Source organism: Macaca fascicularis, chromosome 16 (genome assembly GCF_037993035.2).
Source record: "Macaca fascicularis isolate 582-1 chromosome 16, T2T-MFA8v1.1".
Lineage (NCBI taxonomy): Eukaryota > Metazoa > Chordata > Mammalia > Primates > Cercopithecidae > Macaca > Macaca fascicularis.
This window is the reverse complement of record NC_088390.1, coordinates 9,500,313-9,527,848: the sequence shown is the minus strand read 5'-3', so window position 1 is coordinate 9,527,848 and position 27,536 is coordinate 9,500,313. Positions and strand designations below refer to the sequence as shown.

The 27,536-nt window shown below is 44.2% G+C and overlaps 1 protein-coding gene across 12 annotated transcripts in view; it reads left to right on the top strand.

Moving 5' to 3' along the window:
• STX8 (syntaxin 8) overlaps nt 1–27,536 on the top strand; it is a 358,471-nt gene that overhangs the window by 136,603 nt on the left and 194,332 nt on the right. The window contains exon 7 of one of the 12 annotated variants that reach the window (XM_065532770.2): nt 26,410–26,588. The exons of the other annotated variants lie outside the window; for them this stretch is intronic. Coding sequence (XP_065388842.1) covers nt 26,410–26,456 — 47 coding nt within the window. The 3' untranslated portion in view covers nt 26,457–26,588. Of the gene's footprint in view, nt 1–26,409; nt 26,589–27,536 lie in introns of those variants that run through there. 12 annotated transcript variants of the gene reach the window in all.

The following is a 27,536-nucleotide window of genomic DNA, read 5'->3' as shown; positions in this document are numbered from 1 at the left end:
TGGTGTTTCATGCCTGCCATCCCAGCTTACTCAGGAGGCTGGTGCAGGAGAATCACTTGAACCCAAGAGGCGGAGGTTGTAGTGAGCCGAGATCGCACCGTTGCACTCTACACTGGGTGACGGACTGAGACTCCGTCTAAAAAAAAAAAAAAAAAAAAAAAATTCAGTGATTCACTATGATTGTATTGGGCAATAATGTGAAATATCATGGATGTCATTGACCAGTGGAGATGACTGCAGTGAATTGGGGGTGAATCGTTAACTAAGATGGTGACAATGAGAATTTGAGAGGGATTATAAAGGAGGAATCAGCAGGTTTGGGGGATGGATCTGAAGGGAAATTCAAGGGGAAGGGATGAATCAGAGATGACTCCCGGCCTTTGAGCACATATAACTAGGTGTGTAATGGTACCAATGACAAATCTCCAAATTTTAGAGTTAGGAAATATCTTTCAAATCATCCGATTCCGTGTTTCCCAAATAGGCTGTAAGGGAGTACCCAGATTGGAAACCATTAGATTATAGAAATAATTCCTAACTCTTCTTTATGACTTCCCTTCCTTTTGCCCTGTTCCCAGTGGTATTTTCCATGGTTCTGGAAATGACCTACTTTATGCCACCACTATATTTAGGCTGCAGATTTCCCCTATCCATCCTGACCAAGATTTGAAAAATCCATGTGAAGGGGAACTTAATTACAGAATGCCCTTTGCCATGTGTCTCTTTATTTTCCCTATATGCTGGGGGTACTTTTGGGGTGAGAATTGAAAAGGAAAAAATGGTAATATGTGGGAGTGTGTTCCAGCTCCAGACTTCCTCCTCACCCCACCGGGAAGGAGTATTGATGGTGCTTTCCTGAATAGAAATTGCAAAAGTTGCCGGGCGCGGTGGCTCAAGCCTGTAATCCCAGCACTTTGGGAGGCCGAGACGGGCGGATCATGAGGTCAGGAGATCGAGACTATCCTGGCTAACACGGTGAAACCCCGTCTCTACTAAAAAAAATACAAAGAACTAGGCAGGCGCCTGTAGTCCCAGCTACTCGGGAGGCTGAGGCAGGAAAATCACTTGAACCTGGGAGGTAGAGGTTGCGGTGAGCTAAGATCGCACCACTGCAAAAAAAAAAAAAAAAGCAAAATTTGGCAGAAAGTACAGTAGTGATCATAACAATTAGTTATTATAGTGTAGAGAAGATATGACTATTGAAGATACAAGTAAATTTTGCAGACCGATAACAATTTTTTAATTGTTTACAAATGTCCAGCCACGTTGTATGCTGCTACATTCAAATAAGTATGTCGTTAGACCTTGGTCTTCACCAAAACAAATGCTATGTTCAGATCATGAGAAATAATGGTCTTGCTCTGCTCGGTACTGTTGAAAATTCATCTGTTTTATTTGATTCAGTTATGCCTGCCGCATTGATGAACTAGAATACCTTATCTAGAATTGGGAACAGGCCCAGGCGAAACCAGCAAATGATATCATGTGAAGGACCAGAGTACAGACCTAGGATCAGCAAGCTATGGTTTATCCCATTTTTGTACAGGTCATCAGCTAAGAATGGCATTTATATTTTTAAATGGTTGGAAAAAAATCAAAAACTATTTCGTGACACATGAAAATTATATGAAATCCAAACCTTAGTGTCCATAAAACTTTTTGTAAAAAAAAGCCATGTTTGTTTGACTGTGTTTTTTTTTTTGTTGTTGTTGTTTGTTTGTTTGTGTTTTTGAGATGGAGTCTCGCTCTGTCGCCCAGGCCGGAGTGCAGTGGCGCCATCTCGGCTCACTGCAAGGTCCGCCTCCCAGGTTCATGCCATTCTCCTGCCTCAACCTCCCGAGTAGCTGGGACTCCAGGCGCCCGCCACCGTGCCCGGCAAATTTTTTGTATTTTTAGTAGAGACGGTGTTAGCTAGGATGGTCACAATCTCCTGACCTCGTGATCTACCCGCCTCGGCCTCCCAAAGTGCTGGGATTACAGGCATGAGCCACCGTGCCTGGCTGTTTGACTATGTGTTACCTATGGTTACTTTTGTACCATAACAGCAGTTTTGAGTAGTTTCAAAAGGGACGTATGACCCACAAAACTGAAAATATTTACCACCTGGCCCATTGTAGAAAATGTTTACCAACCACTGGTCTAAAGCTGTGTTTCCCAAACCTTGATGTGCCAGTGAATTACCTGGGGATCTTGTTAAAAGACATACTGGTTCAGGAGGGCCCAGGTGGGACCTGAGAGTCAGCATTTCTGACCAGCTCTCAGACGATGCAAGAGTTGCTGGTCCGTGGTGCACACTTGCATTTATAAGATATTTAGGAGGTGGGGAAGGGAGACGGGGGTAGTGTGTTGTAGAGGAGAGATGATCAAGTTTTTTAAAGTAGAAATGGGCTTTTTTTTTTTGAGATGGAGTCTTAGGCTAGAGTACAGTGGCACAATCTCGGCTCATTGCAACCTCCTCCTCCTGGGTTCAAGCGATTCTTCTGCCTCAGCCTCTTGAGTAGCTGGGACTACAGGTGTGTGCCACCACGCCTGGCTAATTTTTTATATTTTTAGAGATGGGGGTTTCACCATGTTAGCCAAGCTGGTCTCGAACTCCTGACCTCGTGATCTGCCCACCTCAGCCTCCCAAAGTACTGGGATTACAGGCATGAGCTACTGTGCCCAGCCAGAAATGGGCTTTTTATACCTTATTTCAAAGGCCAGAATAAGGACCAGTTGGTGCCAGCTCTGATTTTTACCTTAGGAAGAACTTTCTAATGATTTAAATTCATCATAGAATCACGGCAATGGCCGCAAACAGAGGCGTCTAAGAGACTGGGAAAGTGGCCGGCCTGGTGAGATCTCCAGCTTAATTTTTTTGACTGACAATGAAAAGCCAAAGCGAGAGTATGAATTAGCAAGCCAGACACTGAATTGCTTAGAGATATGTGAGGCCTAGCCTAGCAGGGACAGTATTAATTGAATTAATCTCTCTTAAATGGCACAACTGCTGGTTTACCTTTGTACCAGGAATAAGACACTATTGAGGCCTAACATTAAATCAACTCATAAAGAGTAAATGTGTAGCTGTGGGTTTATAATTTAATTTGTGCTTACTGAAAAAGCTACAGTTGTCAGACATCTGCAATTTCATTTTCTCCCTGATGAGCCAGTTAAAAGATAATCCCTGCCCTTGTTACTCTTCACTTATGTTCATTTCATGCACATCCCCTCCCTGAAAGCTGTTGTATCAGCCTTATGAATGGATGTATATTTGTAGTTGGATCTTCCAGCTGCAAGTCATTTTAGGCCTGACGAGTGAATCCTCTTGTTAATAGCTCCTTTAAGCAGTACTTTCGGTGGGGGAAAGAAGAGAGAGAAAGAAACTAGCCATTTTGAGCAAGCCGATCAATGTTGGAGACCGTGGCGCATTTAGACAGATGAGTGAGTAATGGAATATTTAAGCAACCTGATATTTGCTATTGATGAATACTTTTAAGACCATAAAACTCATTAAATTAATAGTACAACTGTCTGCTCAAAATTCAGCTAGTGCTTCTAGTTGTGGTTTCATTGTATTTCTCTACTTTGAACGCTTTTCATTTCAGCTTGTCACAGGCCTTTAAAGGCATGATTTATGCTTCCTAATACCCCAAGGAGGTTAAGTATTTTCATATTTATTGCACAGAAGAGTATTCTGTGATTGCTTGCCTGTCCTAAAATCAGTTTGGCCGGAAAAGGACCTAAGAAATTCTGACCTCAGCTCTGTATCCAAACCAGGAGTCAGCGTTTGAAAAATGTGAGTCAATATCTTGCCCAGAGAGTGTGTTTCATTCCACTAACCTGGGGCAAGAACAGATGGTGGGAGGCAGCAGACAAACAATGCTGCTTTTTCTTTTGTAAATCCGCCTAGATCCCCACATCCCGGAGCTGGGCCACATTGATACAGGCCAAACATCTTTCAGCTCTTTCAGATGTTTCAGGCAGCTCTTCATCATCCACCACGTTACGTTGACCGTGGTCATAATTGTTATCCTGATGACTAAAACCTGAGTAGGTCAAAGTGTCTCTGTTCTGTCCAAAGCATGTTGGCGATCTTACCCTCACCAGTATTTTTGTGTATTGATATTTTTAAAAATCAGAATCGCTTTACATGCCCAGAGACCTTAGTGTACTTTCCCCATTCTACGTGCCCACTTCCGACTTGCCTTTTATGCAGTCCTTGGTTGTCTCTCTTTTGGCAAGTCAAAAGTGGGGTACATTTTTTTTTTTTTTTTTTGAGACGGAATTGCTCTGTTGCCCAGGCTGGAGTGCAGTGGCGCAATCTCAGCTCACCGCAAGCTCCTCCTCCCAGGTTCACGCCATTCTCCTGCCTCAGTCTCCTGAGTAGTTGGGACTACAGGCGTCCACCACCACTCCTGGCTCCTTTTTTTTTTTTTTTGTATTTTTAGTAGAGACGGGGTTTTACCATGTTAGCCAGAATGGTCTCAATCTCCTGACCTCGTGATCCACCTGCCTCAGCCTCCCAAAGTGCTGGGATTACAGGCGTGAGCCACCATGCCCGGCCAAGGTGGGGTACATTTTAAGAAAAGCATTTCAGGACCAATGTATGTTGTTTCATTCACTTAGCTGGATGGATTATATACCTTTTGGCTCTTGCTTGCCTGAGAACCAGTGGCTTGATTCCCACAGTCAACCCCTAATGGGTTCCTTCCCTACAGAGTCTGTTTTTCTTTCATCCCCCCCATATACCACTCTCTCTTTTTTAATTGTTTTTAAAATTTTTATAAATTGACAAAAATTGTATATTATTAGGTACAATATATTGTTTTGAAATATGTATACATTGTAGAATGAATAAATGGAGATAGTTAACATATATGTTACCTCATATACTTAAACCTTTGAAAATACTGCTTCTTGTGGCATGATTTGATGCTCAAAAAACTCTGGTTGTTTTCTTATTATCTAAAGGATGAAGTTAAAATTCCTTAGGCTAAGTTGGGCATGGTGGCTCACGCCTGTAATCCCAGCACTCTGGGAGGCCGAGGTGGGTGGATCATGAGGTCAGGAGATGGAGACCATCCTGGCTAACATGGTGAAACCCCATCTCTACTAAAAATACAAAAAATTAGCCGGGTGTGGTGGCGGGCACCTGTAGTCCCAGCTACTCGGGAGGCTGGGGCAGGAGAATGGTGTGAACTCGGGAGGCAGAGCTTGCAGTGAGCCGAGATCGCGCCACTGTGCTCCAGCCTGGGTGATAGAGCGAGACTCTGTCTCCAAAAAAAAAAAAAAAAAAAGTCTTAGGCTATTACTGAAGGCCCTCTTTAATCCAACCCTAGTTTTCTTCTACTCCATGTATGTTTCCTCTATTTCAATTCCACATAGGTCTTCTATTTACCTATTATGGTTCTAGGTGTTCTTTAAGCAGTGGGTATAAAGCCTTATGTTTTTAATTTATCTGGGGAAACAAGGCATGTTTTCACAATCCAGGTAACTAATGATGAAAGGCAGCATGCATGTCGTTAAGCAGAAACTGACATATATGGGTGAACATCACTTGAATCCTGGTCTCTTCAGGACCCTGTCTTTGGGTCTCTCTCACTCTGCATGCTCTTATTGGGGTCCTCTCCTGTTTTTAATGGCTAATGCACATCCTAATCTGCTCCTGTGCTCCAACCTTGTTTAGATGTTGATAACATTTCAATCTGTACTTTTCTACATTCCTAGATCCATAGTTCCAACTTCACTCAGCATCTTCACCTGGAATGGTCCTTTAAATGCAACACATCTAAAACCCAGCTCAATATCTTTCCCCACAAACCTCTTCCATTCATTATGTTCTTTATCTTGGTTATTAGCATCACCCTCCAACTTATTTTCAAGGTTATGAGGTAGGAGATCAGCACCAGTTTTCTGAGCACCAGTCACAACCCACTGATTGGAGAAAGATGTGGTCAAAACAGGGGGGGGGGGTGGTGCAGTGAAGAAGCCAGCTGAAACCAGCAAATGGTGATGAAAGTGACCTCCAGTTGCCCTCACTGCTTATTAACATAGAGGCACTCCCACCAGTGCCATGGCAGTTTACAAATGCTGTGGAAACATGCATGGGAATGGCCTGAAAGTTATCTTATATGCATCTAGAAACGCCCCACCCCTTTTCTAAAAGATCTAAATAACCTGCCTCTTAATTTGCATGCAACTAAAAGTAGGTATAAATACAGCTAGCCAACAGCCAATACGCTGCTCCTCTGGACACACTACCTGTGGGTTAGCTCTGCTCTGCGAGGAACAGTACCTCTGCTGCACACTGCTGCTCACCTCTGGCTCACCCTTGAATTCTTTCCTGAGTGAAGTGAAGAACCCTCCCAGGCTAAGCCCGCCTTCCCTGTATCAGTTAGACATCTGCAGCCCGACACTGAATTCAGTTGATTTCACCTCTGAAACTCTCATGTTTTTCTTCCCACCTCTGCTGCCTTAATCTGCTTTAATCCCAGACCCTGTCTTCAGTGCCTTGGAAATATGACTGTACCTAGCTGGGTTTCCTGCCACAAGTCTTTTAGTGCTCCACTCTGTCTTCCCCTCTGCTAATGCAATTTGTCTTAAAAACAAATCTAATTGTGTTATTTTCATGCTAAAATCCTCTAGTGGCTTCTTGTCACATTGAGGATGAAATAGCAACTTTAAGATCCTGACATACTGGCTGGGCGCAGTGGCTCATGCCTGTAATCCCAGCACTTTGGGAGGCCGAGACGGGCAGATCACGAGGTTAGGAGATCGAGACCATCCTGGCTAATACGGTGAAACCCGGTCTCTACTAAAAATACAAAAAATTAGCCTGGCATGGTAGCACGCGCCTGTAATCCCAGCTACTCGGGGGGCGGAGGCAGGAGAATCACTTGAACCCGGGAGGCGGAGGTTGCAGTGAGCTGAGATTGTGCCACTGCACTCCAGCTTGGGCGATAGAGTGAGACTCTGTCTCAAAAAAAAAAAAAAAAAAAAAAAAAAAATCCTGACATACTAAAGCCCGTTTTACCCCCAGGCAGCATCATCTCTTCTGTAGCCAGGCTGACTACAGCAATCCATCTCACCACTGCTTCCCTGCTTCCCTGCTGTTCTCCTTGCTTACGATGCTCAAGAAGAGCATCTTTCTTACCTAAAAGACACACACAGCCATAGTTCAAATATTCTCTTCCCCATTAAACTCTTCCTCACTTTCCTAGGAAGAGGTGGCCCCTTTCTCTGGGTCCTCACAGTCCTCTGTGGAGCAGCTAAAGTTTTCACTATTTTGGATTCCCACCCTTCCTTCCCCCGTTTTAATATCTGTGACCCCCTGAAGGACTTTGTGTGTCCCTTAAGAGAAGGGGCTAAATTTTTTCCCATTCTTTTTTCCCCCACATACAAAAAGCGGTATAGATTTAATACATACAACATGAGGAGTTTGGAGATAGGTGTCTGCCCATGAAACCGTCTGCACAATCTACGGAGGAGGAACTTTTTATCTTCGGCAGGACCAATAGGTAGCTTTTGACTGAGGGAAAGAATGAATGAATGCTTTTCATGAGTGATATTGTGGGCCGAAGAGATTGAGAAAGGCTTATAGTGATGAAGGATCTTTGATTTCATCCCAAACCACTAATTGAGCATCTGTGCAGTGCCAGTGCTCACGACAAAGCTATAAAGTGGAAATTACTATTTCCGTTTTGCTGCTTTTGAAACTGAAGACTTGGGTTATTCGGTTAAGACCGTCTAGCTCATAAGTGAAGGAGTCGTGATTTGAACCCACACTGGCCTGGGGTTCAAGCGTATGCCTTGTCTTCCACATCAAAACGCAAGTGTCAGAGACTAACTCTTAGGAGTGCATTATGAGGGTCGTGATTTTGAGATTATAAAGCACGTGGGAGCTCACAAAGGAAGCCTGTGGTTTTGTAGAGGACTAGAATTATTTTCACAACTGGTTTCCCTGACTGCATCCGTATCTGTGTGGCCTTAATATTGTTTGACTCACGGAGGAAACTTGTTGATCCAGAGTGAACCAGTTCAACTTTCTTCTCCTCAATCTCAAGAGTATTCCATGAACGAAAATGTTTTAAACTGCACCTGAGCTATAAACAATTTACTCTGAAGGTAACAGTGTTAGTATTCCAGTACGTAAACCTTTAGCTAATAAAAATCAAAGTAGCCTAATTTGGAAAGTACACAGAAGGTTAGAGGGAAAGCTTGTAAATGTTTTCAAAGACTCTGTATTTAATTCTATCACCAGCTAGCAAAATAAATAGTCCAGCTGCTAGCCCTGAAACAGACACGTGTTGGAAATGAAATGTTAATAGTTGAAATACATTGGTCATTTGAAATCAAAAGGAACATGAAGTACGCTTTTCTAGTTTATGAGAGACAAGGTGAAAGTTCCCAAAACACATTTGTGGTAACTGCATTTAAAATTGCTTCCTCATCTTTTATTTTAGTGGCTAATACTTTAGTGTGGCGTGTGTGTGACTAGGAGGGTATTTGTTTTTCTTCCGATTTAGATGCAAGGTTTGGAAAGAATGGAGAGTGGAAATCGGGAGATGTTAAATTCCACTTTTCCATGTGTCTAAGTTGTTTGCTCTAGTTTGTAAGCTGCGTGCCAGACTTTTCTGAGGAATGGGAGGTTACTTTCAATAATGTGCTCAGATTGACCTGAGATATTTAGCCAGCACATCTGCTTGCAAACCCTGGCCGTATGTGAGGAGGTTATACTGGAATTAATTAACTCTGTTTGGTATTCTGAAATGTTTGCTTCACATCTTGTTTTATCATAACAAAACTTATAAAATCAATTGGAACTTTTTTATTTTTCCTTAAGAACTTAAAAAAAAAAAAAAAAAAAAAGGCCAGGTGAAAAAGAGAATCTGAAAAGCAGTTGTTTTCCTGCCTGAAGCAAACTTTCAAGAACAAGCATTAGAATTAGAATTTATTTCTTCAACTTCAACTTCTTCTTTTTAACTTAAAATGATGGTGAAGTTGTAAGTCTTTCATCCATTACGTTAATGCCATTTTTGAAATGTTTGATTTGATTAGAAAATAAGGAGATTGAATTGAGAGGGGTATCCGGTCTGCTGAGATAGTCAGAGCATTACAAAATGTTTTGTGAACCAAAATGTTGTCCTAGGAACACTCTGATTTCAGAAAGGAAAAGGAAGGGAGGTTTCTGGGAAAGCTCTGCAAACATAGCCTTGACCTGTATTTGGAGACAGTACAGCACTCGTGGTCTTAACACCACAATGTTAATGCCAGAACGTTTGGCACTATGTTGTGGCTAACCTACTATTCTTAAATCATCCTCATCTTATTACTTTTCTTAGTAAAACTGGGAAGAGGACTACCTTCTAGAACTCAGCCACAGTACCAGTGTCATGACTGTCTTATCTCTTCCTTAAAACCTGCTACCTGGGGCCGGGCGCAGTGGCTCACGCCTGTAATCCCAGCACTTTGGGAGGCCAAGGCGGGTGGAACACAAGGTCAGGAGATGGAGACCATCCTGGCTAACGCGGTGAAACCTCGTCTCTACTAAACATACAAAAAATTAGCTGGGCGTGGTGGCGGGCCCCTGTAGTCCCAGCTACTCGGGAGGCTGAGGCAGGAGAATGGCATGAACCTGCGAGGTGGAGCTTGCAGTGAGCCGAGATCGTGCCACTGTATTCCAGCCTGGGCCACAGAGCGAGACTCTGTCTCAAAAAAAAAACAAAAAAACAAAACCCTGCTACCCTTGGCTGCCCGCTCTGGCTCACACCTGTAATCCCAGCACTTGGGAGGCTGAGGCAGGTGGATCACAAGGTTAAGAAATCGAGACCATCCTGGCCAACATGGTGAAACCCCGGCTGTACTTAAAACAAAAACAAAAACACTGCTACCCAATGAGATGCTCAGCAACTCATGATTTATTAAAAAACAAGCCAAAAATACTGAGCCCAAGTGTCCATCAACAGATGAATGTGTAAACAAGTTGTAGTATGTACTTACAATGGTCTATTATTCAGCCATAAAAAGAATGAAGTTTTGATATGTGCGATTACATATATGAACCTTGAAGACATTAAGTGAAATAAGCCAGACACAAAAAGACAAATATTGTATGATTTCACTTATGTGGAATATCTAGGATAGGCAAATTCATAGAGAAAGTAGATTAGAGGTTACCAGAGGCTAGGGGCAGGGAGAAATGGAGAATTATTACATAATGATTAGAGTTGCTGTTTGAGATAATTTTAAAGTTTTGGAAATTGATAAGTGGTGATGGTTGTACCACACTCTTAGTGTAATTAATGCCACAGAATTATACACTTTAAAATGATAAAATATCAATTTTTAAATATATAATATATATTTTATTGACATATATAAATATAATTTATATGCAAATAAAAAATATATTTTATTTATATATTTATAATATATAATATATACTATGTATAAATATTTATGTTATATAATATAAACTTATGTATATAAATATAAATATATATTATATATTTTATAATATAAAATTATATATAAATATATAATCTTTATATATTATATAATATATAATATATAAATAAAATATATATTTTTATTTATATATAATAAAATATAATTTTCTTTATACATAATTTATTATATATAAATAAAATATATATTATATATAAAACAAAATGTGCCATTTTACCATTTTAGGTATATACATTATATATATATCTTGAAACAACTTAAAAAATTAATAGTATAACTTTGCAAAAACTATGTAATTATACAATTTAAATGGGTAAATTTGTGGCATGTGAATTATGTCTCAATAAAGCTGTTTTAAAAACCCCACTGAGTATAGTAAGGGTTTGGGATGTTCTGGTTTACTGAATGTTCTGGGTAATTAAGGATTAATATGTTTGCACTGAAACTGACCAAGTCAAAGGTACCCTTTCATGAAATATGGGGCTATGAACTTGAAAAACATGTTTTGTGCCTCACTGATTGCATATTCTTTGAATTATGTGTCTCTAGAAATATGACACTTTGCTATCAACAGAGCCTCTGAATAGACCTGTGCTGTCTACTATAGTAGCCACAGGCCACTTGTAGCTATTAAGCACTTATAATGTGGCTGGTCTGAATTAAGATGTACTGTAAGTACAGGGTAACACTGAACTTGGAAGATATGGTGCCAGAAAAAAGGATTCAAAATATCTTGCCAATAATTTCTATATTGATTACATATTGAAATGATAATATCTGGATATATTGGGTTAAATAAAATATGCCATTGTTCCTTTTTACTTTTTCAGAATTACAGACATGGTTCACATTACATTTCTGTCAGACAGGCCTTGTCTAGAAATCAGACTGATCCACTCAGGGTGAACACACCTCAAGAGTGATTCGAATCATTTCTGGACTGGGCACAGTGGCTCACGCCTGTAATCCCAGCACTTTGGGAAGCCGGGGAGTGTGGATGATGAGGTCAGGAGATCGAGACCATCCTGGCTAACACGGTGAAACCCTGTCTCTCCTAAAAATACACAAAACTAGCCGGGTGTGGTGGCTGGCTCCTGTAGTCCCAGCTACTCAGGAGGCTGAGGCAGGAGAATGGCATGAACCCGGGAGGTGGAGCTTGCAGTGAGCCTAGATCGCGCCACTGTACTCCAGCCTGGGCGACAGAGCAAGACTCCATCTCAAAAAAAAAAAAAAAAAAAAAAAAAAAAAAAAAAAAAAATTCATTTCTGGTGACTAAGTAGAATACAAAACAATTGCCTGAATTGGCATGGATGTCAAGAGAATTTACCTCTCCCAGGATGGTTGCCCCTTCTTCTCTGATTCAGGGTTTTTAGAAATGGGAGACTTCGGAAAGGGCCTTCTCTAGCCAGGTGAGAACTCTGAGGAGTCAGCAGCCACTGGTCCTAGGAGTGCAGTTTTATGTGCTACAGCGCTTGGGTCCATAGCACGAGTCAGCTCAACTGAAAAGCACAGGAATGATGTCAGTATATCCTGGAGGTTAGATTGATCCAGAAGCAGTTTTTCTTTGGCCAGAGGAGCAGGAATTGCTGGAGCAGAGTTACAGCCTTCAACAAGAAAGGAAAGAACCTCACAGGCAGCAGATGCGCTTTTCAACTCTATTTTAAGAAAATTAAAAACGACCGCCTGCACCCAGGGCTGTCTCTCCAGGCCAGGCACCCCCCAGCCTCCTAGGACTCTGGGCTCCCAGCAGGCCTCTTCCCTCTGTGTCTACCTTAACAGAGGTCCTGGCTCAGAACTCCACTGTGTCTATAAGCCAGCAGTTGCCACTCTGTCGTTATTTGTGTGTTTAATATCCCTCGAGGCAGCCGCAGCCACGGCCAAGCTGCTTGCCTAGGCTGTCCAAGCATCTCCCTCGGTATTAATTATTCTTTTGGTTAGTGCTCTGGTTACAGAGTTACAGGGGGATTGAGTAGGTCTACCCCAACAGCATTTTCCACCCCGTTATTTTTCAAATGCAATTTTTTAGGAGGTGAGATTTTTCAGGAACATATATATCACATTAGAGCAGACATACCGACATGGATTTTTGTCCTGCTCCTTCAGCAGACAGGTCTCAGGATGTCCAGGCGACCGCCTGCCACACTGGGGAGGCGTATTCCTGGCATCACACAGCAGACTCGGGTTCAGACTGTTGTGCATAGTGATCAGGTGTGGCTGGATCAAGACTGCTACCCCTGTGACATGGTGTGATAGATCTCATGGGCCGCCTGGGAAGACGGGTCTGCCACATATACAACGTTATTTCTATGGGAACATGTATTTAGGCATTCTTGAGTTCTAAACAACTAAGCCACGAATACACTTTTGGAATTCATTCTCTTTGCAAATTGGCGAATACCCAGAAGCCTCCACATAGCAACTCTCCTACTTCCACCTGAGGAAATAGGAAATGTGAACTTTGGGAAGCTGAAAGGAGTTATAAAAATCACAGAAATTTAGAGGTAATTAGTGGTGAAATGAGAATTTCAGATTATCTTATTTTTTTATTTATTTTTATTTTTTTTACGACAGAGTCTTGCTCTGTCGCCCAGGCTGGAGTGCAGTGGTGCGATCTTGGCTCACTTCCACCTCTGCCTCCCAGGTTCATGCCATTCTCCTGCCGCAGCCTCCCGAGTAGCTGGGACTACAGGCACCCACCACCATGCCTGGCTAATTTTTTGTATTTTTTTTAGTAGAGACAGGGTTTCACCATGTTAGCCAGGATGGTCTCCATCTCCTGACTTCGTGATCCAACCGCCTTGACCTCCCAAAGTGCTGGGATTACAGGCGTGAGCCACTGCGCCCAGCCTATCTCTTAACCAGTAAGAGATACACTGGTAATACTAGATGTGTCTCTTACTAGATATAACTTATATTGAATTATTTTGTTTGCTCGGTGTAAAACCTCTGAAAATCTTCAGAGGATAAAATTTACCACCGCCATTTTTTATTTTCCTTTATTTTTTGAGACGGTCTCGCGCTGTCACCCAGACTGGAGTGCAGTGGCACAATCGTAAGGTCACTGCAGCCTCTATCTCCCAGGCTCAAGTGATCCTCCCACCTTAGCCTCCTGAGTAGCTAAGACCACAGGCATGTGCCACCATGCCTGGCTAATTTTTTAAATTTTTACTAGAGACAAGGTCTCACTATGTTGCCCAGGCAGGTCTTTAGTTTTTATTTTTATTTATTTATTGTTTTCGAGATGGAGTTTTCCTCTGTGAACCAGGCAGTGCAGTGGCACGATCTTGGCTCACTGCAACCTCTGCCTCCTGGGTTCAAGCAATTCTCCTGCCTCAGTCTCCCAGGTAGCTGGGACTGCAGATGCCCACCACCTTGCCCAGCTAATTTTTGTATTTTTAGTAGAGACAGGGTTTCGCCATATTGGTCAGGTGGGTCTCAAACTGCTGACCTCAGGTGATCCTCCCACCTTGGCTTCCCGAAGTGTTGGGTTTACAGGCGTGAGCCATTATGCCTGGCGTTGGGCAGGTCTTGAGCTCTTAAGCAGTCCTCCTGCCTTGGCTTCCCAAAGTGCTAAGATTACAGGTGCCAGCCACCACGCTCGATCCCCAGTTCTTTATTAGCATAGAAGAAATCCTTCAAAACGTTGAATTCAGCATTTTGGGGCTACGTAGGCATTGTATCAGAGTAAAAGACAGATCATCTAGGCTCTAATTAACAGGGTGCTTTTTAGTGGTTGGCTGATCGTACTTAAGAAGAGAGACAGTTACAGGATGAAGGATGAGATTTGGAGCCATGTTTCAGCTGTGTGTGTGCGTGTGTGTGTATGCGTGTACGCGTGCTTGCATACATGCGTGCAAGAGAGATTGAGATGGGCTCATCTGTAGACGTCTAAGCCTTTAGATGTGTATACTGAGCTTTTTTCTGGCCTGGGCTGAAGTCCCTAGCTCCAATATGTGCTAGGGATCTGAGCTTGGAGGGACATCAGTGGACTATTTCAGAGTGTCGTCCATGCTTAGCAGAACTTGCGAAGCTGTACAGTTTGTCACTTAACTAGAAGAACTAAATGCTGTACCGCAATTCTTTTGCAACTGTTACTGAAGAGAACATCTTAATGCGTGGAGATTTTGATCATGATCGGTTGTAATGAACATTTTTTACTTGGTTGGCTGTTCACCGTGAAAACCTTTTGGCTGGTAACGTTTAAAGTCCACGTCATGCTCAGTAGCTGAATGGTTGGTAGCAATTATCATTAAGTGAAATTATTAAGTGGAGTGCCCCCACCTTGCTTCAGGTGCACCTCTTAATGACAGAAGAATCATGTCATTTACCATTCAGACATTAACAGTATACGTAATTTTTTCGGATATTAACAGTATATATAATTTATAAATACAAATAAATCATCATGTATTATATGATTAAAATGAATGAACCCAGACAGGAGCCTGTGTGATAAGTTATTGAGGTTTTTGTAAATCTAAAGTATTGAGATTTTTGTGACGTTACTGAGATTTTGTTGAATGATGACTACCTAGAAGACATTATTTCTCTGTACCGTGTTGGATGATATAATGTAGTGTTTCAGACAAAAAGCCAGCTGATTAGAAAGAACATATTGACAGGAGGCCAGATTTGCTCATTATTTAATACAGAAGATTTGAAAAAATATACTTTCCCTTAGAAACTGTGGCCTGCATCCCACCCCATAAAAATCCTGGTCATTCATCAGTATCAGCCACAGGTACTGCCTCATTCATGAATCTTTTCCTGTGTTTCCCCAATTGGAGATGATCTCTTCATCCTCTACACTGTGGCACTTTTAATATCTCTTTTTTTTTTTTTTTTTTTTTTGGAGTCTCGCGCTGTCACCCAGGCTGGAGTGCAGTGGCCGGATCTCAGCTCACTGCAAGCTCCACCTCCCGGGTTCACGCCATTCTCCTGTCTCCGCCTCCCGAGTAGCTGGGACTACAGGCACCCGCCACCTCGGCCGGCTAGTTTTTTGTATTTTTTTTTTTAGTAGAGACGGGGTTTCACCGTGTTAACCAGGATGGTCTCGATCTCCTGACCTCGTGATCCGCCCGTCTCGGCCTCCCAAAGTGCTGGGATTACAGGCTTGAGCCACCGCGCCCGGCCCCACTTTTAATATCTGTTGCGTTGTGTGTTGTTCTTTGCTTTGGATGATTTATAGTTATTAGAAGTTCGTTTTTTCTCTACTAAATTTCAAACTCCTTAGGGGAAGGGGACTGTCAGATCCTTGCATCCTCGGAAGATACACCAAGTGCTCTGTACCTAGGCAGCACCGAGAAAGATGATATTCTCGGTTTTGGATTGATTCCTCAGTTAAATCTGGGTGTCACTTTTTGAAGAAAATGCACTACAAGTATCTACCATGCCCCAGTGACCTGTCCAGAATGCTTCTATGAGAAAGCTGATTCTGTAACTAGAGGTTGATCAAGAATGGGCCAGGCATGACCTCGAGAGAAGAGGAATAAGGATCTGGAAACCAGAGTGTCACAGTGAAAGAAGACGTGATCGAGGGAGAATGGAGATCCTAACTGGAGGCAGAGACAGGAAGGCCAGACGCTGCACTTCAGGCAGGTGTAACACAAGGCCCCAGGCAGAGAGAGGGCCTGGAGGCAGGGTGAGTGGGTGTCTGTAGTGCGTTGATCATCTGCCTGTTGACGGGGAGCTTCAGCAGCACGTTTTGGGGACTGAGGGAGAGGGTTGAAGGATAAACTGGTTGAGAAAGTAGGCAGGGCTCCAATCTTGCCAGGGACCCAAAACAGAGCAGAAGCTTAGGCCCTAGGGAACGAGGAATGCTGTCTGTTCCCAGCACTGGGCGGATGCAAAAATGCCTTGCTGCCTGGCCGCCCTGCTGTTATTCTGTTGTCAAGGCTCAGGACTGACGGCCAACCCAGCTTCATACCTTAGGGGGTCGCCCAGCCAGGGAGCCCAAGGTGTTGCTAGAGTTGAGGGGTGGGAAAAATATGGTCTTGGAACAATTCTTTCACAGCCTGTGGTAGGTGGCAGTTTTATGAGGTCAACACATCTGGAAAATGTTTAGAGGCCATCAGGATGCGTAGATAAACCCTACAAACCAACCTGTCATGGCTGACTTGTGTGCTGAAGACTAAGTCCTCGCCATAGTGAGCTCTGTGGCAGTAGAAGATTTGCAGCGTCCTGTGGCTGACAGATGTGGTATGCTTCTCCGTAATAATCAGCGGAAAACTAGGATCGAAACTCAGCCCGTGACTGACACGGACAGTGTGTTAAAAGATGGTCTGGTGCAGCATCTAGCTTTCTGGCAGAAAAAATTCTAACCTGTGGCACAGTGTTTTTCTTTTATCTTTGGAGGATCACTGACCTGCTAAGGGTAAAAAAATAAAATAATTGAAAGCTCGTAAAAAGACATAACTCATGTCCGGTTTTAACATAGCATTTTGCTTTGAATTTTCTTCCTTAAAAACATAACGTTTGGCTGGGCGCAGTGGCTCTCACCTGTAATCCTAGCACTTTGGGAGGCTGAGGTGGGCGGATCACAAGGTCAGGAGTTTGAGACCAGCCTGACCGACATGGTGAAACGCCATTTCTACTAAAAATACAAAAATTAGCCGGGCATGGTGGCGCATGACTGTAATCCCAACTACTCAGGAGGCTGAGGCAGGAGGATTGCTTGAACCCGGGAGGCGGAGGTTGCAGTGAGCCGAGATCGTGCCACTGCATTCCAGCCTGGGCGACAGAGAGAGACTCCATCTCAAACAACAACAACAACAACAAATAATATTTTCTTCATTATTACTTCTAAAAACAGACTTATAAAGAAGAAAACAGACCACAGTTTCCTGATTTAGCTAACACTTATTGACAGTGCTAATAAAGAAATGCATATTTAAGGTTAGGAATTACACGGATAGTACAGAAAGGTACAAAATGAAAAGTGAACGTTTCTTGTGATTCTGGGGAAAGTTTTACCCAGATATGTACGTATGCATTTATTTATGGGTTATTTTTTAAGGGGAAAGGAATATATACAACAGGCATTGTATGCTTTTGCTTTTTTAGCCTAATTAATCCCAGGGGTGTTTCTTTATCACCACGTACAGATTTACTTGATTCTTCTGAGGAGCTGCATGGTATCACATAGTATGTATTTGCTGTAATTTAACCAGTCCTCTAATGACAGACATTTTATTTCCGGTATTTTTCTTCTCTAAACAGTGCTTCAGTGACCATTAACACAAGCTGATTTGGAAAATCGCCACTTCTGAAGGTAGATGGTATAAACTAGGGGTCAGCGAACTTTGTCACCAAAGGGCCAGATAGTAAGCTTTGCGGGCCAGGCCGTGTGATCTGTGTTGCAGCTATTCCCCATTGCAGTTATAGTGCAAAAGCAGCCATGGCTGCAGAAACAGAATGTGGCCTATCCGTACAATGCCATATTATTCAGCCATAAATAGGAATGAATACTGACACATGGAACAACACGGATGAACCTTGAAAACATCCTGCCAAGTGAAAGAAGCTGGACACAAAAGGCCACGTATCGTATGATTCCATTTATATGAAATATCTATACCAGGCGAATCCATGGAGCCATAACTCAGATGGGTGATGCCAGGAGCTAGGGAGAGGGCGTGTTCTCACATTGCTGTAAAGAACTACCTGAGACGGCCTTGGCCGGGCGCGGTGGCTCACGCCTGTAATCCCAGCACTTTGGGAGGCCAAGGTGGGCGGATCACCTGAGGTCAGGAGTTCAAGACCAGCCTGGCCAACACAGTGAAACCCTGACTCTACTAAAAAAAATACAAAAATTAGTCAGGTGTGGTGGTGCATGCCTATAATCCCAGTCACTCGGGAGGCTGGGGCAGGAGAATTAGTTGAACCCAAGAGGCGGAGGTTGCGGTAAGCCGAGATCGCGCCTTTGCACTCCAGCCTGGGCAACAAGAGTGAAACTCTGTCTCAAAAAAAAAAAAAAAAAAAAAACACAGAACTACCTGAGTGTGGGTAAATTATAAAGAAAAGGGTTTTGATTGGCTCATGGTTCCACAGGCTTCACAGGAAGCATGGCTCGGGGAGGCCTCAGGGAACTTACAATGATGGCAGAAGACAAGGGGAAAGCTGGCACGTCCTACATGGCTGGAATAGGAGGAAGAGAGAACAAAGGGGGAGGTGCTCCGCTTTCAAACAGCCAGATCTTTGGGAACTCGATCGGAACAGCATGGGGGAAGTTCACCCCCACGACTCAGTCACCTCCCAACAGGCCCCTCCTTCAACATGTGGGGATTACAATTTGACATGAGGTTTGGGTGAGGACACAGAGCCAAACCGTGTCAGGCAGCCATGGGGGAGCAGCTGTTTAATGGGTATGGGTTTCCTTTCCTAGTGAGGAAAGAAGAGTTTGAAAATAGATAGGGGTGGTGGTGGTTCAGTGTTGCGTATGTACTAAATGCCACTGATTTGTTCAGTTTAAAAATGGCCAATTACATGTTATACGAATTTCACCTCAATAAAAGAACACCTAGTTCACAGCCAGGAGCAGGGGAAAGGATAAAGCAGCCAGGGAAACCGAGGAAAGGCATAAGCATGGCTGTGTTCTGATACATTGTATTATAAGCCTTATTTACAGCAAGAGAAGGCGTGCCAGCTCTGGCCTGGATGATCTGCCAAAAAATTTTTTTTTTTTTAGATGGGGTTTTGCTCTTGTTGCCCAGGCTGGAGTGCAGTGGCGCGATCTCGGCTCACCGCAACCTCCGCCTCCCGGGTTCAAGCGATTCTCCTGCCTCAGCCTCCCGAGTAGCTGGGATTACAGGCACGCGCCATCACGCCCGACTAATTTTGTATTTTTAGTAGAGACGAGGTTTTTCCATGTTGGTCAGGCTGGTCTCAAATACCCAACCTCAGGTGATCTGCCCGCCTCAGCCTCCCAGAGTGCTGGGATTACAGGTGTGAGCCACCGTGCCCAGCCAAAAAAATGCGAAGGTTAGGTTAGGGACAGGTATAGGATTGAGATGCAAGGACTCGAGTCGGGGAAATGAATTAGGAGGCTATTGCAATAGTCCAGTTGTGTTTCTTCATTTTGGGCAAGGTCACAGAGCCCTCTGAGAAACTGGTAGAACATTGGGACTCGTCTCCATTTCCACCCGCTAATGTACTTACACACATGCACGTCAATGTTGCCTATGAAAATGACCGTCCACAACTCTAAGTTGAGAGACTCTGTTCTGGTTGGGTAAAACGAGAGTGCAAACTCTCATCAATAGACTGAAGACTGAAAATTAGCCATTGGAATTTTCAAGTAGGTCACTGATTACCTCGGCAGGAACACTGTCCCCGGAATAATCGCGCCTCAAGCTCAGTTGTAGTGGGTTGTGAGTGTAGGAGGATTCAAGTTGTGGGGGCAGAATTGTAGACTTAAGCTCTCAAGAAGGTTGGTGTTGAAAGGAAGAAGGAAGCTTAGTAAGCATGAGCGTGAGGGCTGGTTTAATAGAAGGGAGAGGCTGGAGCATGTCTATGGACTGAGAAATGGGCCAGAACCGAGAAGGTGAAGATGCAGGAGAGTGCTGTGGGTGGGCCACGGTGGCAGCAGATAAGTGAGGGTCCTCCCTGGAGGCGGAGAGGGGACATTTAGAATGGAACTGATAGGCGCCTATAGGTATGGTTACCAGTGGAAGGAAGAGAACTAACTTGGCAGAGTCTTGCCCTTGAGGAAATAATTGATGAGAACACCTGCTGAGAAAAAGGGAGGTGGCTGTGGGGTCACAGGCTTCAGAGAACTGCAGAGGTTCAGGGCAGCTGCTGTGGGCAAGGATTTCTGAGTCCCTGGTGGCTGATGTTGAGTATAATTGATGAGTTCCCAGGACTCCTTCAGTCAACGAATATTTCCTGAGTGTGGTCCCTGTGCCGTGGGGTTACCCATCTAAGAATACGCATTGAGCTCATGCTTTTCTAATTTTTCACCAAGAATGTTGTAAGAGAGACTGTGAGAAGTGTGACTAATTCATCTAAACAGCCCAACACTAATATTACAGAACAGGTTTAAGCGGGTTCCGCAGATTGGTTCTTGATAGTTTAATGCCACTGTACAATACCATGGTAGTTTAGTCAAATGGACAATGAGGGTAACCTTTACACCATTACTGCAAAGTTAGCCTATGTCAAAAGAAAAGATTTCTACACAGATAATTTCCTATTTCCTCTGAAGTTTCCGTGAATCTTACAGGATTTTGCAGTTAGACTGGATATGTATTTCTGCTCACTCTTCTCACCACCTGTTTTAAGCAAAATTCAGGTCCATAAGAGCAAAATAGAGGTCAATGAGCTCAAAAAATACAGTCTTCTCAGTGGAGATTAAGTTTGGGGCCTCATCCTGAGGCCATGACCGTTTATGGACCCAGTGACCAACTCTGCTAACAGAAAGGTTTTCACCCTGCAATGTAAGAAGCTGTTGGAATTCTTAGATAGAGCGTTCTTGATACTTAATATCTACCTCCCATTTGTTGTCCTTTTTGCTGTTGAAATTCAGCTTCCACCCTTCTCCTCTAAATAATCCTAGCCGGTTCCATGTATTTTCTGGGATCTGTAGTCCACTCCCCAAAACACACCTTGTTGAAAAGGTGATTGAATTTAATTGGCCTCTTATAAGGTAAATTCGAAACCATTAATTCTAAATCAAAGCCATTAATGGTGGCTTATGCCTATACAATCCCGGCTTACTTGGGAGGCTGAGGTGGGAGGATCACTTGAGGCCAGGAGTCTGAGATCACCTTGGGTGACCTCAACATAGTGAGACCCTGTGTCTAAGAAAAAATTTTTTAATAAAATAATGAACTGGGCATGGTGTTACATACCTCTACCCAGGACTTTGGGAGGCTGAGGCAGGAGGATCACTTGGGGCCAAGAGTTCTGGACCAGCCTGAACAACATAGTGAGATCCCTATTTCTTTTTTTTTTTTTTTTTTTTGAGACGGAGTCTCGCTCTGTTGCCCAGGCTGGAGTGCAGTGGCTGGATCTCAGCTCACTGCAAGCTCTGCCTCCCGGGTCTATGCCATTCTCCTGCCTCAGCCTCCCGAGTAGCTGGGACTACAGGCGCCCGGAGATCCCTATTTCTATAAAACAATTTAAAAAATGGCACAGCTCTGTAGTCCCAGCTACTAAGGAGGTTGAAGTGGGAGGATTGCTGGAGCCCAGGAGGTTGAGGCTGCAGTGAATGGTGATGGTGCCACTGCACTCCAGCCAGAGGTGACAGAGAGTCCATCTCTTTAAAAAAAAAAAAAAAAAAGAGAAAAATGGGGGGGCAAAAAATGAAAGCATTAATTCTCAAATGTCCCTCCACCCCCCCTTTTTTTTTTGAGACAGAGTTACGCTGTGTCGCCCAGGCAGGAGTGCAGTGGTGCTATCTCGGCTCATTGCAAGCTCCGCCTCCTGGGTTCAAGCCATTCTCCTGCCTCAGCCTCCTAAGTAGCTGGGACTACAGGCACACGCCACCACGCCCAGCTAATTTTTTGTATTTTTAGTAGAGACAGGGTTTCACCGTGTTGGCCAGGATGGTCTCGATCTCCTGAACTCGTGATCTGCCCTCCTCAGCCTCCCAAAGTGCTGGGATTACAGGCATGAGCCACTGTGCCTGGCCTTTTTTTTTTTTTTTTTTAGAAAAATGGACAGAACATGGTAAAAGGGCATTCTCCGAGGAGAAAGTAGTCCCTTGCACTTAATTTCTTGAATAAATCCTCTTAGATGGTCTCTGCTGGCACATCGTTAGAACCATCTCCTAAAGGGGATGTATCCTGTACTTACTGTTAGTTCTCAACTTTCACTGCACGTTCGAATCATCTTGAGAGTTTTAAAATCCTAATGTCTGGGCTGCACCCTATACCAATGAGATGTTTTTCCCTCCTGACAGCAAATACGTGGTGACTTTTCCAATACCACTTCTTTGATTCCTTGCCATCATTTGGCTGTGCTACAGTCCAGTTCAATTCTGGCTCTAATTAGCATCAGACTCCACAGGTTAAAGGGCTCCGTCTCACAAGGCTGCCCTCACTTCAGATACCAGTTGCAAGCACTGGGTCTCCAGTTTACCCGTACTTCTGTCCAACGTGGCTACAGACTGGAGGTTCCCACAACCTTCTGCCAAGTCTGATGATTTGCTGCAACAACTCACAGAACTCAGGAAAATGCTATACTATTTTGTTATCAGGGATACAAGGAACAGCCTGATGAAGAGGCACTTAGGGCAAGGTCCAGAAGGGTCCTGAGCGCAGGAACTCCTGTCCCCGTGGAGTCAGCATGTGACCCCCTTCTGGCACAGGGATGCATTTGCCTACTCAGAAGCTCTCTGAGTCCCATCATTTAGGGGTGTTCGTGGAGGTTCCATTACGTAGGCATTGATTACATCATTGGCCATTTGTGATTGACATCAGTCTCCAGTTTGACTCACCCACCTAAGGAGGTGAGTCAAGAGGTTGGATTTGGGGGCTGAGAGATCCAACTCTCTAATCACATGGTTGGTTCCTTCTGGAGACCAGTCCCCATCTTGAAGTTATCTAGGGCCCCACTGAGGTTCACCTCCTTAGCATAAACTCACATATGTTTATACTGCGGACTTAACAAGGGGTTTGTTATGAATAATAAAAGACACTCCTATTAGTAAGGAAATTGCAAGAGTTTTAGGAGCTTTGTGCCAGGAGCTGGGGACAAAGACAAATAGATTTTTTATTATACCCCACTAACTAAATCAGAATTTCTGGGAGTAGGAAACAGGCATCTGTAATTTTAAAGCTCCTCTAGGTGATTCCAGTGTGCATCTAAATTTGAGAAGCATTGTCCTTGGCAATGGTTTTGTAGGCTTAGCATTAAATGAAAAAAAAAAAAAAAACAAAAAACTAAAGCTTTGGCCCTACCTGTGTAATCACCCAACATGTTCTTTTTGCCCACTACACAGACAAAACCAATTCACTGAGACAGCGTTACTGCAATAGAGAAAGAGTTTAATGCAGAGCTAACCAAGCAGAAAGACAGAAATTGATGACTCAAATCAGCTTTCCAGAAAGCTTGGGTTTTCAAGGATAGTTTGGTAGGCAGGGGCCTAGGTAATGGGCGCTGCTGATTGGCTGGAGAGGAACACATGGGGGTGTGGAAAACAGTCCTTGTGCGCTGAGTCAGCCTCTGGGTAGGGGGCCACAGGACCTGCTGAGTCATGAGTCACAGGTCTCGGTGGAGACAGTTGGTTGCCAGAATGCAAAAATCTGAAAAACATCTCAAAAGATCAATCTTGAGTTCTACAATAGTGATGTAATCTATCGGAACAATTGGGATAGTTACAAATCTTGTGACCTCCAAAACAGTGGCTGATTTTCCTCTAACTATGCCTACATTTTAGTGGAATTCAAGCCCCTCGCATCATCCTAATCTCATGGGATTTCATTAGTTTTTTTCAAAGGTGGTTTCAGTCCCTGAGCAAGGAGGGGGTTTGTTTTAGGGAAATAACTATTATCATCCTGGTTTAAAAATTAAACTGCAGGCCGGGCGTGGCGGCTCGTGCCTGTAATCCTAGCACTTTGGGAGGCCAAGGTGGGCAGCTCATGAGGTCAGGAGTTCAAGACCAGCCTGGCCAAGATGGTGAAATCCTGTCTCTACTAAAAATACAAAAATTAGCTGGGCGTGGTGGCACACGCCTGTAATCCCAGCTACTCGGGAGGCCGAGGCAGAGAATTGCTTGAACCTGGGAGGTGGCGGTTTCAGTGAACTGAGATCGCGCAACTGCACTCCAGCCTGGGTGACAGAGTAAGACTCCATCTTAAAAAAAAAAAAAAAATTAAAGTACAAACTAAATTCCTCCCATAGTTAATTTGGCCTGTATCCAGGACTGAGCAAGGACAGCCAGCCTGTGAGGCTAGAAGCAGGATGGAGTCAGCCATGCTACCTTTGTCTCAATGTCATCATCTTTGCAAGGCAGTCTCACCCGAGTCCAATCAAGTCGGGATCTCTGAGAATGAAGCCTAGGTAAGGTATGACTTACAAGAGCCCACATGCTTTTAATGTGCAACCAGGGCTGAGAAGCGGGTGTAATGTAACAGGAAACCACATCAGCACAGCTCCGGAGACACTTGGAGATGGGGAATGAGCGCTCAAGGGAAATGACTGCCTGGAGTGGCCCAAGTGGGGTTCATTATGAAGTTGTAAATCAATCCAGGAGAACTCATTACTGTTACAAGCAAGAGGGGCCAGGACAAAGACTTGAGAAAACTCCAGAAGAGGCCGGGCGCGGTGGCTCAAGCCTGTAATCCCAGCACTTTGGGAGGCCGAGACGGGCGGATCACGAGGTCAGGAGATCGAGACCATCCTGGCTAACCCGGTGAAACCCCGTCTCTAGTAAAAAATACAAAAAAATAGCCGGGCGAGGTGGCGGGTGCCTGTAGTCCCAGCTACTCGGGAGGCTGAGGCAGGAGAATGGCGTAAACCCGGGAGGCGGAGCTTGCAGTGAGCCGAGATCCGGCCACTGCACTCCAGTCTCGGCGACAGAGCAAGACTCCGTCTCACAAAAAAAAAAAAAAAAAAAAAGAAAACTCCAGAAGAAGAAAGGGTGCCAGCATAGAAGCTGGAAATGGGTTAGTATGTTATCTTGGGATTTGTAGATGAGTTTCAAAGGCTGGGCGAACAGCCTGTTTCAAAAGCCACGAAGAAGCCGGATAAGATGATCCAGAAGAAAAGCCACTGCTTTTGTAACAGTCATGTCCCAGGGTCACTGATGGGTTCACTGGAGTATGTAGAGTAGAAGCCAGGTTCTAGGACCTTATTTGAGGCTACAGATACCAGGAACTTATTAATGAAAGGAAGGTGCAAACTAACACAGGAGAGCACTAGGGAGGGAGTCAACATCAAGTGAAGGATCTTGAGGTTCCATTTTATAATTAGGTTATGACACAAGGAGAGGAACCCAGGCTGATGTGTTTAAAGGCAGAAGGAAAGATGCCTGGAGAAAGGAAAAGAGGTTTGAAGATGCTAGAAAAAGAGGCTGTTGTCCACCAACCTTGTTACAACTGTGTATTGAGGCCTATTGTCCTTCTTCAGGCTGTGGGATGGGGTGGAATGCAGAACTCAGGCCGGGCGTGGTGGCTCATGCCTGTAATCCCAGCCCTTTGGGAGGCTGAGGTGGGTGGATCACCTGAGGTCAGGAGTTCGAGACAGGCCTGGCCAACATGATGAAACCCCATATCTACTAAAAATACAAAGATTAGCTGGGCATGGTGGCGGGCACCTGTAATCCTAGCTACCCAGGAGGCTGAGGCAGGAGAATTGCTTGAACCTGGGAGGCAGAGTTTGCAGTGTGCCAAGATTGCGCCACTGCACTGCAGCCTGGATGACAAGAGAGAAACTCCGACTCAAAAAAAAAAAAAATGCAGAACTCAGATATCAGTTTCCAAACAAAGCAAGTATCAAAAGCTGTGTTTTATGACTGGGTAAGAAAGAAGATACAAAATGGACACAAACAGATGGGTGCCTGACTGGTTCTTGTGGTTGACCCTGGGTAGAGCGGTCTCACCCTGTGACAGCCGGGTATCAGCTCTAGTTCTCAGCACCTCAGACAGTTTACTCTGTCAGCTCACCTTCACATAAGTCCCCTAACCCAAAGCATGGTTACGAGACAAATGCCTGTCCTTGAGCTGTTTGTTACCAGTTTGCAATGAGGTAAGTACAACCCTGAGAATAAGAATTCAGACTTTTATAACATTTGGTATTGCCATGACATCCAATTATACTGTTAATGGGCTTGCATTTTGTGGGTTTTAAAAAAATTTAATTTTCCTATTAAATCATTTTTGTTGTATTTTGCAAAAGCTTTTGTCTGTGACAGATTGAAAATGAAAAAAAAAAAAAATGGTCTGCACCACAGAGAGTTTGAGAAGCAGTGTTCCAGCTCCTTCCCTCCAATTTGACTGATGCTGTCTGTGCCTTTCTTAGGGAAATTCTGTAGCTACCACTTACCTTCACTCAGGAGTCTGTGCTAGATTTTTGCCACCTCTTGGATGCTGGCATTTGCTTTCACGGATGGATGGATGGATGGATGGATGGATGGATGGATGGATGGATGGATGGACGGACGGACGAACGGACGGACGGACAGACGGATGGACAAATGGGTAGGTGGGTGGATGGATGATTGGCTGGATAGATGGGTGGATGGTTGAGTGGATAGGTGGGTTGGGTGGGTGGGTGGATAGACGGATGGATGGACGGATGGATGGACGGACGGAGGGATGGATGAATGGATGGATTGATGGATGGACAGATGGGTCGGTGGGTGGATGGATGATTGGCTGGATAGATGGGTGGATGGTTGAGTGGTAGGAGGGTTGGGCAGGTGGGTGGATGGACAGATGGTTTGATGGACATATGGATGGATGGACGGATGGAGGGATGGATAGATGGATGGATGGATGGACTGATGGATGGACAGATGGGTAGGTGGGTGGATGGATGATTGGCTGGATAGATGGGTGGATGGTTGAGTGGATAGGTAGGTGGGTGGGTGGATGGATGGATGGATGGATGGATGGATGGATGCATGCATGCATGCATGCATGCATGCATATATTTACAGCTGTCCCTGCAAGTTTTTTTCTGTTGAGGTATACACGAGCCCAGCCTTCCATCTCTCTTGGCAGTCTGCTTCTCACAGTTCCACTTGGCCCCACCTTCACTCAGATGCCCTTGTTCTCTGGCTTCTTTGTATTCATCTGTTTGTTCTGTGGATATATGAGGTGTGGAGGTGTCGGGATAGTTGAAACACTGGAAACTTGGTGGTAGTTTCTCACGGATTGAAGCTTGTTTCTTTAGATCTGAGGTAGATACGAGTAGGGAAAAAAAACAATGGAGAGATAAAGGCTGCCATTGAAAACCCTTAGCTCCTATCTGTGGAATTACAATCTGATGCTCAGGAAGCCCTTTTCTGGGTACACAAATGTAAATAACCTACAAGTCTTGAGAAACAGCTCTCCTTTACGTTCACAGCTGTGTTCCTAAGAATTCCCAAGAATCACAGCTCCATGTCCCCATGTCCCCCAGCTATCAGCCTAGGTCGTCGACCT